The sequence below is a fragment of the Panulirus ornatus genome, chromosome 16 (assembly GCF_036320965.1).
Source record: "Panulirus ornatus isolate Po-2019 chromosome 16, ASM3632096v1, whole genome shotgun sequence".
NCBI lineage: Eukaryota > Metazoa > Arthropoda > Malacostraca > Decapoda > Palinuridae > Panulirus > Panulirus ornatus.
In genome coordinates this window covers 14,739,545-14,759,348 of record NC_092239.1, presented here as the reverse complement: position 1 = coordinate 14,759,348, position 19,804 = coordinate 14,739,545, and the positions used below count along the sequence as shown (strand labels likewise).

Genomic DNA, 19,804 nt, shown 5'->3' with positions numbered 1-19,804 from the left:
TTGCTGTGCTTCTTCATCAAAACGAATGGGAGGCTCTCCTTGATCACAGAATCTTTACGTAAATATAAGAAGAACAGATTCCTTGTATGTTGAGTGTGTTTCAAAACCCTATCCATAGGCTTCAGACGGAGGTGTTAAGTGTGGGTCGGGTCAGCTCAAGGCTCGTATGATGGTGGTCAAGAGTCGAATCCTTCGTGGTGATCAAGTTCGACCCAACATATCCCGGCTGACGAACACTAGCGCTGGCGCACACCAGCGAAGAACTCGAGGCCGGGTCGTACGCACGGAGTAGACTTATGACAGATGACAGTCCGCATGACATGTAATCAACTCAGGACAGGTGGCTGACACGTGAAAGGGGCAGGGAGAGGAGGAAAGGGTTGCTACTCACCTCTCTCACTAGACACACAGCTGCTTACACCTAACACAGGTTATAAACTTAAGCCCGCCAGGTTGTAAACTTATCACAGCCGACAGCCTGGTAGACCCATAACGGTTTGTTGAGTCGACGCAGGTGCTAAAGTGACGAAAGGCGTTAGTTATACGTAAGATGTGGGTGAGGTCTATTTATACGTGACAGATGGTGAAGTCGTGAAACTTTACGGGCGCCCGAGAGGATGAGGATGGGGGGAGGGGCAGTAGCAGCAGCAGTACTGCTACTTCTACTGGTCCTCGAGGTAGAGATGTGGGGAGTGTTTTATTCGTAGGTAAGAGTCGTTGATGCGGGGAGTGTGTGTGTACATTTGTGTGTGTGTGTGTGTGTGTGTGTGTGTGTGTGTGTGTGTGTGTGTGTGTGTGTGCTTTCAGTATATCATGATACCTTGTGTATACATAACCATGTCTGTAAACTTGTCTGCGTGTTAAGAAGTCTTCTCTTCGGCGTCATGTGTGTGTGTGTGTGTGTGTGTGTGTGTGTGTGTGTGTGCGTGTAAGATTTCATCATATTCAGCAGTCATCCTTTATGCTCTCTCTGAGGGTTTGGAGAGAGAGAGAGAGAGAGAGAGAGAGAGAGAGAGAGAGAGAGAGAGAGAGAGAGAGAGAGAGAGAGAGAGAGATCCTTAGTTGATGAGATCACGCCGCGTAGTGATACATTCTACCCAAAATCAGTTTTAAGGCTGGCTAGAAGATCACACACACACACACACACACACACACACACACACACACACACACACACACACACACACACACACACATGGCTGAAGGTACGTTTGGCAAGCTATTCACAACATAAACCAGACCACAACATATACCAGACCACACCTCAGGATGCACACGGATCTGCCTCAGTGGAGGCTAGGGAAGAACAACCAAAGATAGTGCCTGAATCAAGAGAACTGAGCCACAGTGTAAGGTTTAAGGGCCACACAGCTGTCCATCATGGAAGAGAGAAGAAAGTAGGGTGACCTGATAACAGCCCTTAGGGTTGTAAGTCAGCCGGACTACGTTGACGGTGGGCAGTTCATTCTTCACGAGGTGCAGTAACCAGAGTGACTAAGAGGCCATGGAAAATACGAGCAGGACGAGACATATGGTTTAGGAAGGAGGTAAAGATTTAACACTTGAGCACGTTCATGTGACCCATGAGCACGATCACTTGACCCTTGAGCACGATCATGTGACCCTTGAGCACGATCATGTGACCCTTGAGCACAATCATGTGACCCTTGAGCACAATCATGTGACCCTTGAGCACGATCACTTGGCCCTGGAGCATGATCACTTGACCCTTGAGCACAATCGCTCGACGGTATGACCCTTGGTCTCGTTAGCCTGGCCTATGATATGGCACGTAAAGGTCAGGTCAGAGGGTAGGTCAGACTGCTCAAGGGTCGTGCTGTCGTGCTCAAGAGTCGTACCGTCGTGCTCAAGGGTCGTGCCGTCGCGCTTAAGGGTCACACCGTCGTGCTCAAGCAGTCAACAGCTTTAACTAAAGGTTGGTCTACCAGTTAGACCTCCAACCCCACTGATAATAACTTCCTGTATCCATCCGAAAATATAGCCAAAGCAACTTCATGAACGTCTGCAGAATTAGTGGTATTTCTAACATCGTCAATCAAGTGGATCCCTCGCCTGAACCAAGCCTCACATCCAGTCTCACATCCAGTAAGGTCTTCGGAGTTCGTCTTCTCCGTCTACGTACCAGAGACCCAACGGCTGCGTTAGGGCGCTTGTCGACTAAGCTGTGTAGGAAGGAAGCCGCCGTCGGCAGGTGACCACGACGGGCTTGTACAAGGCTTGTGCTGGTCTGGTGCACCTCCAACGTAGGCTGTACCACGCCCACTTCTTTCAAACCTCCACACTAAAGGGGAGCGATGTGCCCGGCATCATCACAGTGCACACTTGCATTGTAGACTCATGATGCGTTGGTGCTCGGTCTGTATCCAGGAACAGCTGGGTCGTCTGACAGGGAGTGGGATAGTAAGGGAGGAGGATGGAGTCTTTGGGCGGGGAAGAGGTCCAGCCTCATGAAAATTCGAACCGGATTCGAACCGGGGGGTTTAGGGTTTCGGAGACAAGTGTTGTCACTGGTTGACAATAAGGAAAGCGAACTGTGAAATTTTTCCGTACTTTTCAGCACTTTTTCTTTATATTTCTTTTCTTAGGTAATTATGGAAAATCTGAAGTCCTTCTTTCTGCTGATCGACGGTGCAAATCATGCAACCTAAAAGTCAACATCTTTTCGTTAATTTACGCAGGTGCTTCATATATATTAAACGTTACAGTTTTCATGGAATATCAGAAAGAATTTGGAAAGACAAAGTCATATGCCCTTAGAATCCTTTTGTTCAGGTAATTTTTGATTGGGTGCTTCGATCTGGTGCATCGCAAATAAAACGTGTGACAAAAAAAAACTTTCGATAAGATATCAGAAAACTGTGCTAATTGTCAGAAATTTCGAAGTGTTTACAAAACCAAATATCATTCGATTTTTTTTGTCTGACTTCGAAAGACTTGTAAGTCAACCCAGTCCTCCGTATATCAGTACTGGGACAAACCCTCTGTGTGAGGAACTTATATCATCTTCTTCATGGACGGAAATGTCTGGACCAAGTTAGACCCATGTTGATACACGGAGTCTGGATGATGAGGAGGTGACTGGGGGAACTCGTCTCCCACGGTCGTCCAGACTCTCTCCAACACACTACAGATGGTCATCACGACCACACTGGTGGGTCGAGTTGTCACCCAGGGTAGTCATCACCTTACTTAAGGTCACCATGACCACATTGGCGGGTGTGGTTGACCCAGCTGGAGCTGAACTATTACATCTGCAGACGAGTCTTACCAACAACACGAAGACAAAATGATACGCAGGTGGGGATGAAGGACGAGACACACGCGAGAAGTACATGCCGCCATCATCCTAACTGCATGTCTTACAGAAAAGCTAAAGACGCCGCCCGAACCCGAAAAGTTGATACGAAGTCGTAATTCTGATAAATGAAGCGATCGAAGGAAATACTTAACGATACAAGTTAACTATCACGTTTTACCAAGGCTGTCGAGCAATTCCCTCAGTTCTACGACACAGTCTGGCCACAGTTCAAAGTCTGTAAGGTCAGAGAATAAAGTTACATGTACATTTGAAATGAGGAAATATAGCTAAGAGGCCGTATATTTTTGAGACCTGAATCAGACACGATGCATCCTCAGTCTGATGTTCGTGAAGGGTCAGCCGAGCGAGAGTGGGTCACACGCACCTCACAGACCCGCCGACGAGCGACCCACCGCTGAAATGGCACAGAACACACGAAAGCTACAAGTGTGTCTGAAAGATGATGTCACACCGTCTGGAGCGATGCTTTCAGATTAGCGCTTTACACACGAGTAAGACTTCCACACTATCAGATCCAGAATGTCCATATATCTAATTCCAGACAGCTCAAAACCAGCATTTACTGTCCTCTTCGGGGTCAGTGAGTTTGACGGAAGGGACGGAGACCAAACCAAAGCTGCGACGAGAATGATAATACAAAACCTTAATTTTTTTCCCTCGGGTGAAAGTTTGATGTAGCACCAGCTTGTGACAAGAACCATCCCCTGTGTCGTGGATATAGAGCGTGCGTTCAGAGGTGTGAACAAAGACATTATTTGTGAGGCATGTGAGTGTCAAGTAATGGATGGAATCTTGGCTTCGTGGCCACCTCTTTTTGTATCCTCTTTCGGAATGGAGTAGATCAAGAATCTCTCGTAAGAGATAGTGAGGACGACAAATGATGATGAGGATGGTGATGGTGATGATAAGAATGGCGATGCTAATGAGATCCATGTGTATCTTATGGGATAGTGAGGACGAGATATGATCACTGAGGGTTGAGCGAGTGTTCTTATTCCGTGTCTAAAATTCATTGGTGAATGTGAGGACGGAGAGAGGGATATGGGATCACCAGTAACAACAACAACGGTCTGTTGCTTTAATAGACGTTATACGGAGGTGATGATCTGGTACATGTGATGCAGGCTTGTGGTAAGAGGCAGGGGTCAGGTGAAGAAAGATTGAAAATGAGGTTGACACGATTCCCACGACACTGTCACAGATGCGGAAAATGTAGCAGGCATTCCTTGGGAGAGATGTATGGCTTTCGGGTCTCGTGGAGCTTCTTTTGAAGGGAGAGGTGTGCCAAGGTTCCTGAGTTAGTGGGCAGTTGCCGTTTGTGCCCCAGAATTGCTTGTTGTAGGTCCCACTCTGCGAGGTGCTTCTTCAGATGGGCGAAGGGGACTGTAGAGATGAAGCACCATAGAACCTTGCCAGAAGGATCATAAGGTAAGAGTTACACGGTGTGTTGCCACCGACAACGGAGGAACCCCCAAGCACATGTAGGTCTATTCTATCATGACGAGAGAAGCAATCAGGCGCGGTTTGCGCACTTGAGTGCTTAAGCAAGGGACTGCCTAGGGGTTTATGAGGCAGTCAAGTCAGCCACGCTGATAGCGTTAATTGTGTGGGAGTGCCCGCCAAACTCAATGACGCTGTTCCCTTTGGGGATTAAAGAGGGGTCAGGTGACGTCTCATTCGTTACTGCCAGTTGTGATAGCGACCTGGTTATCCGAGTCGGAGTGTGTGATTTCATCATCCAACATTCGACAGTTGTAGCAGTGTTGTGAGGAGGCAACTGGTGATGTGAGTGATTTCATTATCCAACACCCGAGAGTTGTAGTCTCGCGGCTAATGACGAGACAAGGAAGATGAGACGCTGGTGTCTCATATGAGAGAGCGAGGACGGAAGATGATGATGATAATGATGACGATGATGATGATGATGATGAGATCCAAGTGTCTTAGCTGAGGTGGTGAGGAAATGATGACCAGTACGAGATGCGAGTGTCATATATGTGGTAATGGGGATATGATGATGATGAGGAGGAGGAGGAGGATGTTCAGGTATCATCAGAGTCGAAAGACAATTTAGCGTACTTCTCCACTGACCTCATTAGCCAGACGAACCATATCCTCGACCTCACGCTGATAGCAGAAAGAAAAAAAAAGGGTCGCTCGGCTACCTCACCAGTCAACCTACTGACATCACTCACTCGTCAGATGCCTGACATACTTCCCTTTCGTAATGCCTTACTTAGCCAGCTCACCTGTCCACCCCCGCCTCACACACACACACACACACACACACACACACACACACACACACACACACACACACACACTTATACCGAGGAATGAATGTGCATTTGTGTGTGTGTGTGTGTGTGTGTGTGTGTGTGTGTGTAAATATATAAGGGTAAAATCACGGTCCATGTATACAAGGTTACGAGACGGGGCAACACGAGTGTAAAACTCTATCCCCATTACCCACAAATAAACACACACACACACACACACACACACACACACACACACACACACACACACACACACACACACACACAGGTTGGACTTCACTCGTCGTAACAGAACATAAAAAAAATGTGATGGATCTGTCATAATCCATCTCGTGGCAAGTACGATCTGTCTGCCTCCATCCATTACTGGGGTACGGTGACGGCGGCTTGAGGGAGAGAGAGAGAGAGAGAGAGAGAGAGAGAGAGAGACTCTCATCCACCCCTGGGGGCGCCTTCAAACACCTGTAGCCATGAGTTTCCTCGACTTGGCGAAGCGGAAGCCTCCAGCGGCCTCGACGACGTGGCTCCCCAAGACCCAGCCAGACTGATGATGGCTACATCTCGACGCGTCGCGGGGCATGACGGGGTAACATTCATCCGTGGGTAACAGGAAGTTCCCCCTGGCAGGGTGGGGCGAGTGAAGGAGGAAGGTGGGTGAGGTGGGTGGGGTGAGGGGGGTGAGCGAGCACCCGACGCCACAACCTGGATATCACTCTTATTTCAGGGACACCGGGGCGATATGTGGGTCATGCAGGAAGATGGCGGGGTATGTATGGGTGGGGGAGGTGGAAGAGGCGGAGGAGGAGGAGGAGGTCGCTGAGATGTGTGTGTGTGTGTGTGTGTGGGTGTGGGTTGGTGAGGTGGGGTATGGGAGCGTTGAGGGTGGAGGGATGGTGGTGATGGTGGTGGTGGTGTGTGGTTGGGAGAGTGTTGGAGGCAGAAGGATGGTGGTGGATGATGGGGAAGAGCGGGTGTTGGGGTTGGTGAGTGCACCGGTGTTGGTGCAGGGAGGAGGTTTGGGTGTGGTCTGCGGGTTGAGGGCAGTGGCAACACTGCTGAGTGAGTTCTAAGACAACACTGTGTTGCAGAAACACCACAGGCGAGCACTTGAGTTCCACGTGCCAGGCCTGTTTAAATAGGACAATGCATATACATATACATATAAGGGACCAAATGATATGCAGCTGTTTGTACTCCTTTGTGTAGTGAAGATCTGAGGAAGGTGTTTGGTAGCGGTCAAAGCCGCTCCCTCGAAGCTAATGCCTCGAAGCAGCACAGTTGCTGAGGTAGGCAGCAGCTGCTGAGCCAGGAGACATTCGACGAGGCGCATAACAACAGCTGCTGAGGCGGAGATGAAAAAAAAAAATAACATCTCCAACGGCATGAAAACATCTGCTGAGACAGACTACATCTGCTGAGACAACATCGTCAGCTAAGACAACTTCCACGGAGACACCTTCTCCCGGGGGCGAGCATCAGCCTCACCTGGTCCCGGGCAGCAGCAGGTGGCTCTGGTCTCAAGCTGTCATCTGCTACAGGTGACAGAGCGTCGCCTCTCCCTCCACCTCCTCGTCTTCGTCCCAGCTAGCTCGACACTCCACCTTGTCCGACACACTTAAAACTTTTTCCCTACAGAGTAAAGCGTCACTCGCTGACTTACCTCGCTTACTCTTTTCGGTGAATGTCCATTTATTTAACACCTTTTTTTTTTTCCCTCTCGTCTCTAAAGTGTTCCATATCTTATTTGGATGTCCTCTATTAGCGAAGGCTGATTGAAGAAGGTGTTTGTTTGTTTGCTTGTTTTTCGTAGGGTTTGCTTATTTCCTGCGGGAGATTTTAGGTCAGGTAATGTGTTGTAAGACGCGGGATGATGTCGGCTGTGAGAGCACGGGATTTGTATGAGATTAACTCAAACGGAGGAGGATCACCTGAACATGTATGTGGTAGAGGCAGGCGGAGATGGATGATCGGGGAGGGTGTGGTGGCGCCTCTGGCAATGTGGTTGGCCGAGTCTGTGATCTGTGATATTTCTCTCTCTCTCTCTCTCTCTCTCTCTCTCTCTCTCTCTCTCTCTCTCTCTCTCTCTCTCTCTCTCTCTCTCTCTCTCTCGTAGATACAAGAACATCATCGTCGCACAGTCTGTCGCGCCATCGACATCTCGTTTGAGTCCCCACATAGACCACAGTTTCACCATTGGCCTCCGTAGACGACGCTCATATCCTCCACGTACTCCATCACACATATAAGCACAAGGGTGCGATCTGACGCTATACGAGAGGAACAGGTCTGAAAAGACTGACCGAGTTCGTTACCTTCAATGCACTTTAGAAAACACCTTTCGTCCCCCAGAAGCCCTCCCATCATACGAGAGACCACGAGTCTCTCTCTCTCTCTCTCTCTCTCTCTCTCTCTCTCTCTCTCTCTCTCTCTCTCTCTCTCTCTCTCTCTATCTATCTATCTATCTATCTATCTATCTCTTTTACACCATCATACGAGAGACTAAGGGACACCCTCTACTCTTTTTCACGACATGTCAGCATCTACCTTCATCATGGCCGCGCAGAACTGAACATCTGTCTTCAGATTTTTCAGCTGACAGCTGGCGAGTTCTTTATTCATCCTGAAAACAACAGACACACGTGTGTGTGTGTGTGTGAAAGATGGACGCGCTGGTTGACGCGTCTGTGATGTGAGGAAAGAATTCCATCAGGCGGGTGATGGCCAACCCTCCTCACACTGTCGCTTTCACTCGACTTTGACATGAGTTCAGGGCTGGAGGAAAGGCTTTAATATCCCTTTTTTTCTTCTTTTATAAAGCTTTAAGCTGATAACATCTTTAGACAATGATATAGAACTATGTCACGTCTCTACGTGCGTGAGGCACTAGCTACTGTATCAATCTATGTTCAGGTCGTATCAAGCTGTGGGTTTTTCTCTGAAACTTTTGCAGGTATGATTAGTTTCACTGCCTCAAGAACAGCGACTCACTCTCACCAGCACAATAGCACTCAAAGCCTCGATACGCATGTACGACACTGCAAGCGTAGCCTTAGCGACTGCGTAATCAATAGCAAAACTTTTTCTCCAGTCAACTGTCAGTCTACGTGGAATCCTAGTGATTATCGACTAGGAGGAGCTGTCTCGATGACGACATGACAAAAGAATTCGAACGTCTTTTGTGACTTGGGTTCGCTCCCCAAGATGTCAGTAAGGCAGCTGGTGCCGCTTCTGACATGATGAATTCAGGATACTTGCTTGCCTATCCATGCTCGTGTCTAGACGAGGGAACCATCTATGTAGGGGGTCACTCCACGTATTCCTCTCCGTACAAACTCCAGTGTATCATTCATGCTGATAGTCGTCTCCCACACTCGCACACCACACACTCCTTTCCCGTCCTACTCCCTCCTCAACAGCTCTCCTCACCTATACGTACTAACTTCACCCTCTTTATACCTTCCATCCTCTCCATCAATACGTCTCCAGTCAGTCCACCTCAGCACTCACGTCTCCGTTCTAAATCATTCGAGCAGTTCTCCCTCCATGACAAGTCTTGCTGTCACATCCTCGTTCACGCTCTGTCCCCCATTCTTGTCCCTCAACCAAACGCGAAAGGATTAATTTCCATACTTTGCAGAGTCGTTTAAGGCATCACGAATCATCACTATATCATGTTAGTAAAATCCCTCATCCCTCTTCGTTGGCTTCGCCACGCTTGTGAACTTCTCATCTCTTTATGACTTTGAACACATCTCCAACCAACTGTATACCTTCCAGTATTCCATCCAGCATGTCGGCATCTGTTCCTCCACCTTCACTCAACTAACCAGGTATCCGATGTTACCAATCCTCTCCAGCCTCTCACCACGTCACAGTTACACCCACGTAGTCCAGTTCTCCCTTCCTGGACGCCATCATCCTTCCCTTCATCAGCTCTATAGTTTTTAACTTCCACATTTTAAACTTAGTAAATTCCTCCCGGTGTCTTGTATCAAGCACCTTTGGTATTTCACCTTTGATCTTATATGTGCATATTCCAGCACCCGATTCCTTTTATTCTTCTCTGATCATATTTTCTGTACCAGTGTTACAATCTGGGACCTTTATAGCTCCATCTGCTCGTACCGTAAGGATTCTCGGGAGTATCACACATTATCTCACCCAGGCCACTCAGCCCTCAACTGCTCGTCTTCCAGTAATGCTCGAAGCTTGCTGAAGAAATCCATCGCCATTTCCAGCAGCTTTCCCTCTTGCATAGTTTGCAATCCTTTTCAACTTTATCGTAATTTTTACCAGGTACACAAAAGCTGTATGTGTACTCTTTAACTTCTGGATGTAGATAGAATCCAGTCATCCACTTATGCTGTAAAAATGTGAATCTTATGTCCACGCCTTCCTGTAAGAATCATATTTCTCATCGTTCAATTTGATTCTTTCAATTACTGATTTCCCAGGAGGTCCCACGTTCATCCCTTACACCTTCAATTTTGCACAAAGCACAGGCTCTTCAGTCAAGCAGTCTGTCGGCACAACCTCCCCATTTCAAACTCTCACACGCATTGGAAACGAAATTGAGTATTTACCACTTCGCTCCTAACTCGGTTCAAGTGCTCTTCAGTCATGTACCACAGGGGCCTTGCCTTATGTTACCTCCTTTTGCGTATTACTCTGGATCTAACACTCGCTCTAGTTCCAGTTTCATCCCCTTTAGTCCTGGCCTGGACACTCTGGGTTTCAAACTCTGACATTCACCAGCTATTAAAATATTCCTTTCAATCCCTGCATTCATTCTCTGCTGGTGAGGGCAGACTGCTGCCCATGGCTGCCTATCTCCTCCCTCACTTCGTAATACTTTTTGATTCTTTTAGCACGACTCCACTCCATCGCTATCTTCCCATCAATTACGTGTTTCTGGTATACTCTCCACGTGAACACAGGGGCACCAATCAACCTGGATGAGCTCTGCCTCAGATATCTATCAGATAATACCTGAATAGAATTTTCCTATGTTAAATGTCTTCCTCTTTGTGTACTTCTTTGCCTTTCACAAGGGTAGATCACATGCGTAGTGCCTGAGATACATTGAAGCTTTTGATAAACTGGAGTACCTTAGTAATAGTATAAGATTGCTTCCGCGCTTTTAGATATTTGAATACACTGTAGAAGAATTGTCTGATGGCTTGTGTGTTCCTATGACCCATCCATCCATTCATCCTTGTTTTCATCAAGCCTCCGCCCTTGTATGAGGAAGTATTCATCTCCTGGACATTAACGACCCATTCATCAAATCTGTTTTTATCCCTAGTCTGCTTCACTATTTCCCCAGTCTGCTTCTTTATTTCCTTAGTCTGCTCCTCTATTTCTCTGGTCTGCCTGTCTATTTCCTTAGACTGCCTCTCTGTTCCCCTAGACTGCATCTCTATTTCCCTCGTCTGCCTCTCTGTTTCCCTAGACTGCATCTGTATTTCCCTAGTCTGCCTCTCTATTTCCCTAGACTGCGTCTCTATTTTCCTAGTCTGCCTCCCTGTTTCCCTAGACTGCATCTCTATCTCCCCCCTCTGCCTCTCCGTTTCCCTAGACTGCATCTCTGTTTCCCTAGTCTGTCATTCTCTTTCCCTAGTGTACCTCACCTTCTCCTTCTTTTGTACCCACGTCGACCCTCCTGAAGACCTTCCCCTGCCATGCCACGTTCCACATGGTCGACACATCTTGATACAATCATCCCCCCAGAGGCGCCTCGCGAATAGTTTTCTCTCCTCGTATAACTTCGACCAGGTCCGCGTCAACCCCCGCCGGTGCTTAACCTCTCTGCACCCGGGAGAACTTATGCTTCCACGTGCAGGTGGAAGAGGTGCTCCACCAGGGTGGCATTCTTGCTCTCCTGCTCCACTCCTAGCCAACTGCTCATTCATAAGAGCTCTCGAGAGTACCTTCAACTTGTCCTCCATTTAATTACTCGACTCTCGGCTTTGCTTTTACCTTGTTTTAGACACGAGCCTTACACTCCTGACTGTTTATGCTTACACACACACACACACACACACACACACACACACACACACACACACACACACACATTTATATATATATATATATATATATATATATATATATATATATATATATATATATATATATACTTTCATACATGTTCCTCATTCCCCGCATTAGCCAGGTAGCGCCAGGAACAGACGGACAAAGGGCCACATTTGCTTACGTCAACTCTCTAACTTTCATGTGTAATGCACCTAAAACACAGCCCCCTTATCCACAGTCCGACACCACAGACCTTTCCGTGGTTCCCTCGACCGCCTCATATACCCAGATTGTGCCCACTGATAGCACGGCGCTCCCTGTAAACCACACATCGTTTCTGTTTGCTGCATCCCTTATCACCACCTCGCTTCCTACTGCATGTTCAGTCCTCGAGTCTTCAAAGTTACCTTTCACTCCATCATTTCAGCTGCAGGACTCACTTGCAAGGTGCCCCGCGGTCTGCAGCCACTCGAGGAACTTGGATTAATCCTTCCTCCGTTCGTCTCTCTCTTGCCTTATTGTCTGGCGTGTCATCCTGGACGGTCAAGAGCGGGGCGTGCCCTTAGCACATGTCACGTCGGTACACACGAAGGCACGCTACACAGCCGGGGTGTGTGGAGGCGAGAAGTTGGTAGGTCATCTGGACGGGTCTTGAGCAGGTGAGAGCGAATTTAGGGAAGGAAGGATGACATGTGAGGAGTAAGAGTGTATGAATGCGAATTGATGGATGATGAGTGGCTTTGAGGTGGGGAGTAGGGGGTGGAGGTGAGGGTACCTAGCGCTTCACGTACAAGGACGAACCAGCACGTTCGTCCGTCCGTGCACGTGAGGGTGATCTTTGCGTTCATGATGGTCGTGTGGGAACAAGGGCTGTAGTGGGGGTATAGGTCGGATTCATAGCTGATCCTGTTAATCTCACCATTTGTGATGGTCGCCCAACACCCTGTTGTGCGACACCCCACACTATGCTATTCGGCACCTCCACATCCTGTTGTACGACGCCCCATATCCTGTTGTACGACACTCCCACATCCTATTGTATGACACTCCATATATGTTGTACGACGCTACATACCCTGTTGTACGACACCGCACACCCAACTGTCCAACAGCCCACATCCCGCTGTGCACACATTCGTGGACACTGTCATCGCATATGATTAACATGATGGTATCTTTGTGGACGTCAAGCAGAGCATGTGTGACGGGCGAGAAGAAAACTGTCTGGAGGGAAGATATTGGTGTGAGGGGTTAGTGAGGCAGGCAGAGAGGAAGGGAGAGAGTGAGTGAGGGAGGGAGAGGGTGAGGGAGGGAGGGACAGGGCAGGGGTAAGGAGAGGAGGGATTGCCAAAGGGTGCCCGCTTCTGGTGATGCCTCTCCCACTCCAACCCTCCTCCCATCACCTCCAACCCTCAGACCCCTTCTCCCTCTCCCTCCTTTCTCTGCCGCCTCCCTCCTCCCCCACCTTCCCCGCCTGACACTTGCCCGGCATCAGGGCCAGGCAGGGCATGACCCACTGCTGCTCCCGGCTCGCGAGGCCATACCAACTCTGTCCTAGCTCGCTGTGAGGCCGGGCCACAGCTGTCCCAGCTCGCTGTGGGGCCGGACCATCGCCCTCCCAACTCGCTGTGGAATCATAGGATCATTCTCCCAGCTCGCTTGCAGTTTAGGTCGGACCACCACCGTCCCAGCTCGCTGTGAGCCTGATTGCCACCGTCCCAGCTCACTGTGTGGCCACAACACCACCGTCCCAGCTCACTGTGTGGCCACAACACCACCGTCCCAGCTCACTGTGTGGCCACAACACCACCGTCCCAGCTCACTGTAAGGCCTCACCACCACCGTCCCAGCTCACTGTGAAGCCTCACCACCACCGTCCCAGCTCTCCATCACGGCCTGTGGAGGATGGGTTCTGACAAGGAGCCTAAGCAGGGAGGATAATGGTGGTGATGGTAGCAGCGGCGGTGTGTGGGACGTGCAGTTCTGTGGTTCGCGCCTCGTCTCGTTAGGTGAGGGGTCGTCATCTGGAGGTCCTAGTGAGGTGTTGGCTCTGAGATGATCTGAGGAGGAGGTTTGAGCCGGTGCGACGTGTGTGCGTCTGTGTATGTGTGTGAGAGAGGTGTGCACAACCATCCTGGGGTAAATACATACAGGCCTCAGCCACATCTCCGATGCTCTTCCTCCAGAAAAATGAAAAGATGATTAAATTCTGGTGATGTGAAGCGTAGAAAACAGATTTTAATGTGGATATTCACTTACATTATGAGTGTGATTCTGAAACGAAGATTGACGTACGGTTACAAGTAGAGCAGAAAATAGAAAAAAAAAAGTGCGTATAATCAGAGGAGAAAATGCTGAAAATCAGAGAAAAATACGTAAGGCATGTGTGAGTATGTGTGTACCTTTGACTGATGTACACCACTGAAACCCAGGTATGTGTGTGTGTGTGTGGGGCTGCCATGTGCCCCTCCTGGGGTGAGGTGGTGAGGGTGTCACGTCTGGGGGAGGCGGTAAGGCCTGTCCCTCCCTAGTGCCACGGACATTCACTCCACCACTTGGCACCCTGACGCAGCAGTGCCATAGCCACGGAGACGCAGGTGGCTCCCTGTCACGCGTATTTTGGTGCCACTTTGTAAAAACCACTTCATGATATATTCCCATTTGTAGATTAGATATATATACGTAATCATCACCCAAGGCAGATATACTCAACCCAGCAAGGACGAACATTAAGCGAAGATCTTCTCGATATTTGAGATTAATCTTACGGAGTCAAAAGATCCCAACGAAACTCCTGCAGAAGTAAAACAAACTTATAATCTCTCATGGTTGAAGTAGAGGCGGGTGTCCGTGCGTATGTGCTACTGCAGAGCGGGAGGAGTATTAGTGGCCAGGTCTGTGGAGGAGGTTATTCAAGGTCGTCGTATATAGCAGGTCAACGGGACATCCTTCCTGGGCACCGGTAACCCGAAGCCGAGACTTGAGGTCTCGAAGGAGACAGTGTGTGTGTGTGTGTGTGTGTGCATCAGCGTGTGCATCAGGTTGGTGGAGACTTGATCGTGGGGGTTCGCAAGGATTCGAGCGACTCATGTTCTTGAACTAACGAACCGCACACAGGCGTCTCTGTGTTCCCTCGCTCTCCCGAACCTCCATGGCGTCAGCTTCATGACCCGATGATTCACGATGATGTAACTTGCCCCTCCACAACCTCCCCGAAACACCAGCAAAAACCAGGAAATGCATCATTAGTGGCTACATTTACTGGGGCTGTTGGGGGATTCAAACGTCAGGAGAGGAGTGGAGTGTCTGTACTGGTGAAGACCGTTTTTATAATATTATTTTCCCCGCACTTCGGTGAACAAACTTCCACACGGAAGAGCCTCTGGACGGAGCGAATCCTGTTATTTTCGGATGTGGAGAGAAATGGCCTGACACAACTCCTTAAACATAATTAAGTTGTGAGTGAATTGCAGACGTTTTTTTTTCTCCATTAGGTTACCTTGTGGGAGGAGGAAATCGTGAGAGAGAGATTTCGTAAAAGTGATGTTGAATTGTAGCAAATTTTGAGGCCCGTCGAGACTATGCATGGAATAGAGAGCTTCAGTGCTCAGCACGGATCCTCCATCATCTCGTGTGAGAACTTGTTATTTAGATTACCTTTATCTTGATAATTTGCCTGACAGTGACGCGAGACAAGGTGCGGTGTGTGTGTAACCGAGTCTTTATTCTATTAGACTCGGAGGAACACAAGAGAGTTGGATAATAAGGCACGACTGATGAAAAATGGTGCATTCAGCGTGTGAGGGAGACGTGGACCCTATTGATCAGGGCTTTTCCACCACTTCCCTCAACCACCACCACGATCTCCAGCCTGAACCACCTTCACCAACACAGGTATGCGACACGCGCCAAACATTTTCTTTTTTCATCTCAAACCTTTAATTTCCCGACCTTTCTCTCTTTATGAGGGTAAAGAGACTCGTAGAACCTTTATGTCTCAGTATAGAATCTGAACATTGACTTGGTTTCTGTGGTACATTTTTTGCCTTACGTCTTGTGGTGTTGACCACGATGTAGGTGGGGTGGGGGAGGAGGGGATGTGGACCTGCCTACGGTGTTCCCCTTGGGATCAGTCTCCCCGAAGTTAGCGGGCGATCATACACCATCTGGAGAATGAGGCAGACAACCCACGTCTCGCGACGGGGGTCGGGTATTGTATTACTCTATGTTTACGACACGGGTCAAGTACGAGGAGTGAACCTCGGTACTCGTTAGATACATGGATGTCGACGGTATTTATACAGTAGGTGATTCAGAGCTGACAATATCGCCTCTGGTGACATATTGGAATGAAGTATAAAGTAGCCCCAGTGGACATATTGGAAGACACGAAGGAATCTCTGAGACCAGAGTAAGGGAACTGGACTGAGGATTTTATCATTTAGTAGAAGATAACAACAAGTGAAAACTTTTAAAATACATTTGAAAACCTTTGGTCCGTAAGAAAATTTGTTTAACTAGAGGAGAAACTGGGGTTAAAGTCTTTTGTTTGTGTGTGTGTGTGTGTGTGTGTGTGTGTGTGTGTGTGTGTGTGTGTGTGTGTGTGTGATTATCCTATTTGTACAATATGAGGGAGGGAGTTCTAAACTCGTGGAGTCTCACTTCTCGAGCTTTCCTTACTTTCGTAAAACTTTTTAAACTTTTTTTTTTTTCCTCTCCACATTCATCACTTTTAGTATTTTCCACTCATCCACATCACAGAATTCCTTCTTTCCACATCTTTTCCAACAGAGTTTCTTGGTTAACTTCATGTTATGGCCTCTGGCTGTTACACACACCACATCTTTGGAAAGGACTGCTCACCCTCAGTGCCACGATGGTTTAAAAGCTTAACGCTTGCGATCAGGTCACTCCTTACTCTTCTCTCCCTTGGTAGACAGACTGTAATGCTTCTAACTATTCCCCCGTAAATCTTAATTGTTACCGTTCCCCCGCGTAGCAGGTAGCGCCAAGAACAGACGAAGAACGGCCTCATTCGCTCTCACCCATATTCTAGATATCATGTATAATGCGTGGAAGCCAGAGCCTCCTCCTTATCCACAGCCAAGGTCCATTGACATTTCTGTGGTTTCCCGTAACCGCTTCGTATGCCCTGGATCAGTCCAGCTTGATCAAACCCGTGCATGCCTCACACCCTCGTGCATGTTCAGTTCCCGGTCACTCACAGCATCTTTCATTCCATCCTTCCATATTCATTTCGGTCTACCTCTTCTTGTCCCCTCAGTTTCTGACACGCATGTCCTCTTAGTCGGCCTCTCCTCACTCATCCTCTCCATATGCCCATACCATTTCAGCACACCCTTCGCTCCCTTAACCACACTCTTCTTATTACTGTCTTATTACTATCGTGCTGTTGTTGTTGCTGGGCCCACGCCTCGAATCCGTACAACATCCTCGGGAGTACTGTACCATCAAACACACCCGCCAGTGCCCTTACAGACAGTGGCCTTTCATTCAACACATTCTTCACTGGACCAAGGACATTAGCCTCCCTACCCATCCTATGGCGTATTTCAACTCCAACAGTTCCATCCCCTGCTATGTCCACTCCCAGGTACTTCAAACACTACACTTCCGCGCTCCATTCAATCTCAGGCCAACCCGTCTCTTCCTTCCCCCTGCTAAACTTCATAACGTTGCTGTATTTCACAGTTACGCTCAACTTTCTCCTCTCACACACTCACGCACACTCAGACAACAGCTTCTGCGCTTCCTCGCTCAAGTTTACCACCAGAGCTGTGTCATCAGCAAACAGCAACTGACTTTACGACCAAGGCCCCCCCCCCACCCTCACCCTAATATGTATATCTATGTGAACAGTATTACGTACAGCTACATTGGAAGAACAGATCGACACGCAGCATGTGTGAATAGGATGACAAGGTTCCATTCACACTTATGTGCTTTCATAAGCGAACAAGCATAAGACCCATGTAAACAGAAACAATGAAGGAAACGAAAGAGGCAGACTCAAGCACAAACCCTGAGGAGAGAGAGAGAGAGAGAGAGAGAGAGAGAGAGAGAGAGAGAGAGAGAGAGAGAGAGAGCGAGAGAGAGAGTCGTATAAATACCCACCTCCAACCCACCAAGTATGCCAGGATCATCTATTTCTGATTGTTGTTTGGGTAGCGTTTTGCTCCCAGTAGTAACCGGCTACCAGCAACACCCCCACAGTCCCACGCCCACACCATCACCACCACCACCAACACGCCCACATCACCACCACCAACACGCCCACATCACCACCACCAACACGCCCACATCACCACCACCACCACCACCATCAGCAACACGCCCACACCACCACCACCACCACCAGCACGCCCACATCACCACCACCACCACCATCAGCAACACGCCCACACCACCACCACCACCACCAACACGCCCACATCACCACCACCACCATCAGCAACACGCCCACATCACCACCACCACCAACACGCCCACATCACCACCACCACCATCAGCAACACGCCCACACCCTACCACCAACACGCCCACACCACCACCACCAACACGCCCACACCACCACCACCACCACCTCGCCCACACCATCACTACCACCACACCCACACCATCACTACCCCCACGCCCATTCCATCATTACCACCACGCCCACACCATCATTACCACCACAACCCTACCATCACTACCAGCACGCCCAAACCATCCCTACCACGCCCGCATCATTACAACCACACCCAAACCATCTCTACCACGCCCGCATCATTCTTGCCACGCCCACATCATTACAGCCACGCCCACATCATCAGTACCACGACCTACAACATCAACATCATCAGGCCGTAAGTGTTCCTCATCAACACATTCATCAGTGCTCGTCTGTTGACTCTGGTCCCTAAGGCAAAGAGAAGATGAGCGGCCAACATTGTTGGGTCAACAATGGACGTAAACATTTCAAACTATGTCGATCCGTATCTCAGCGGAGGCTGGCGGCACACCGTGTGTGTGTGTGTGTGTGTGTGTGTGTGTGTTTACTATTTGTGTATTACGGGAGAGAGAGTTTTACACTCGTGTTGTCCCCTCCACCCCCCTCCCCACCTTTCTCTTAACCTTGTGTATATATGTATCACGTTTTTAACTCTTGTGTGTGTGTGTGTATACACATAAACACACACTCACCAGCCTCTCGTGGGGGGGGGGGGGGGGGGGTATGAACGATCATTACGGATTGTCTACAGGCCGACTGCCGCTCACTCCCAGGATTCGAAACCAGGTGGGCCCATGCGTGGTTCATGGTCATCAACGACACACACACACACACACACACATATTGCTTTTGTGTGTGTGTGTGTGTGTGTGTGTGTGTGGTGTGTGTGTGTGTGTGTGTGTGTGTGTGTGTGTGTGTGTGTGTGGTGTGTGTGTGTGTGTGTTGTGTGTGTGTGTGTGTGTCCAGACAAATAGATCACTCGATGACATTGTCAGTGGTCCTCCATCACCGTTGATGGATAGCCTCCATCACACTGCCCTGTCACCATCTACACCACGGCATCCTTCCTCCATCCATACCACTCACCAGCACCGGATAGCCACCAACACCGCACTGCCCTGCCTACGAGAAGGTCCTCAGACGCCTCAAAGGACTTGAGCCTCGAGGGTCTCACTACTTGAAGATGGGCGTTTAAGATCATTATGGCTGAGCTAACATCTTCGCTGTGGTGTGGAGGAGGAGGAGGAGGAGGAGGAGAGAGCGGGAGGGTCCTCCTGTCTCATCTGTATCTCTGGTGTGTCTGTGGCTGCTCTTCGTCTGTTGCCCAGCCGTCTGTTTGCTGCACGAGGTGGAATGAAGGTGGTGCTCTGTTCTGTTTTTTTGACGTCTGTTTTCTCTTGTTTCCTTGGCGTCTGTTGTGGCTTCTGCGTCTGTTGCCTGCCACCTGACTCGCTGTTTTTTTTCTTTTTTTCGTCATATCTTGCCCAAGTTCCTGTTGCTTCACCTTCCTGTTGTGCTTCACTCTTTGTTGCATCCAATGTCTGTTGCCTCACTCATCACTCCTCTAACTTCATCATCTGTTTGTTCCTATTCTGTTACCAAGCCATTCTGGTTCCTAAATATCTGTTGTCTGAC

At 48.9% G+C, this 19,804-nt stretch overlaps 1 protein-coding gene across 3 annotated transcripts in view; it reads left to right on the top strand.

Annotated features, from left to right (window-relative positions):
• LOC139754165 (uncharacterized) overlaps positions 1–19,804 on the top strand; it is a 249,555-nt gene that overhangs the window by 82,844 nt on the left and 146,907 nt on the right. The window contains exon 1 of one of the 3 annotated variants that reach the window (XM_071671335.1): positions 13,125–15,549. The exons of the other annotated variants lie outside the window; for them this stretch is intronic. Within the exon in view, the coding sequence (XP_071527436.1) occupies positions 15,439–15,549 (111 nt within the window). The 5' untranslated portion in view covers positions 13,125–15,438. Of the gene's footprint in view, positions 1–13,124; positions 15,550–19,804 lie in introns of those variants that run through there. 3 annotated transcript variants of the gene reach the window in all.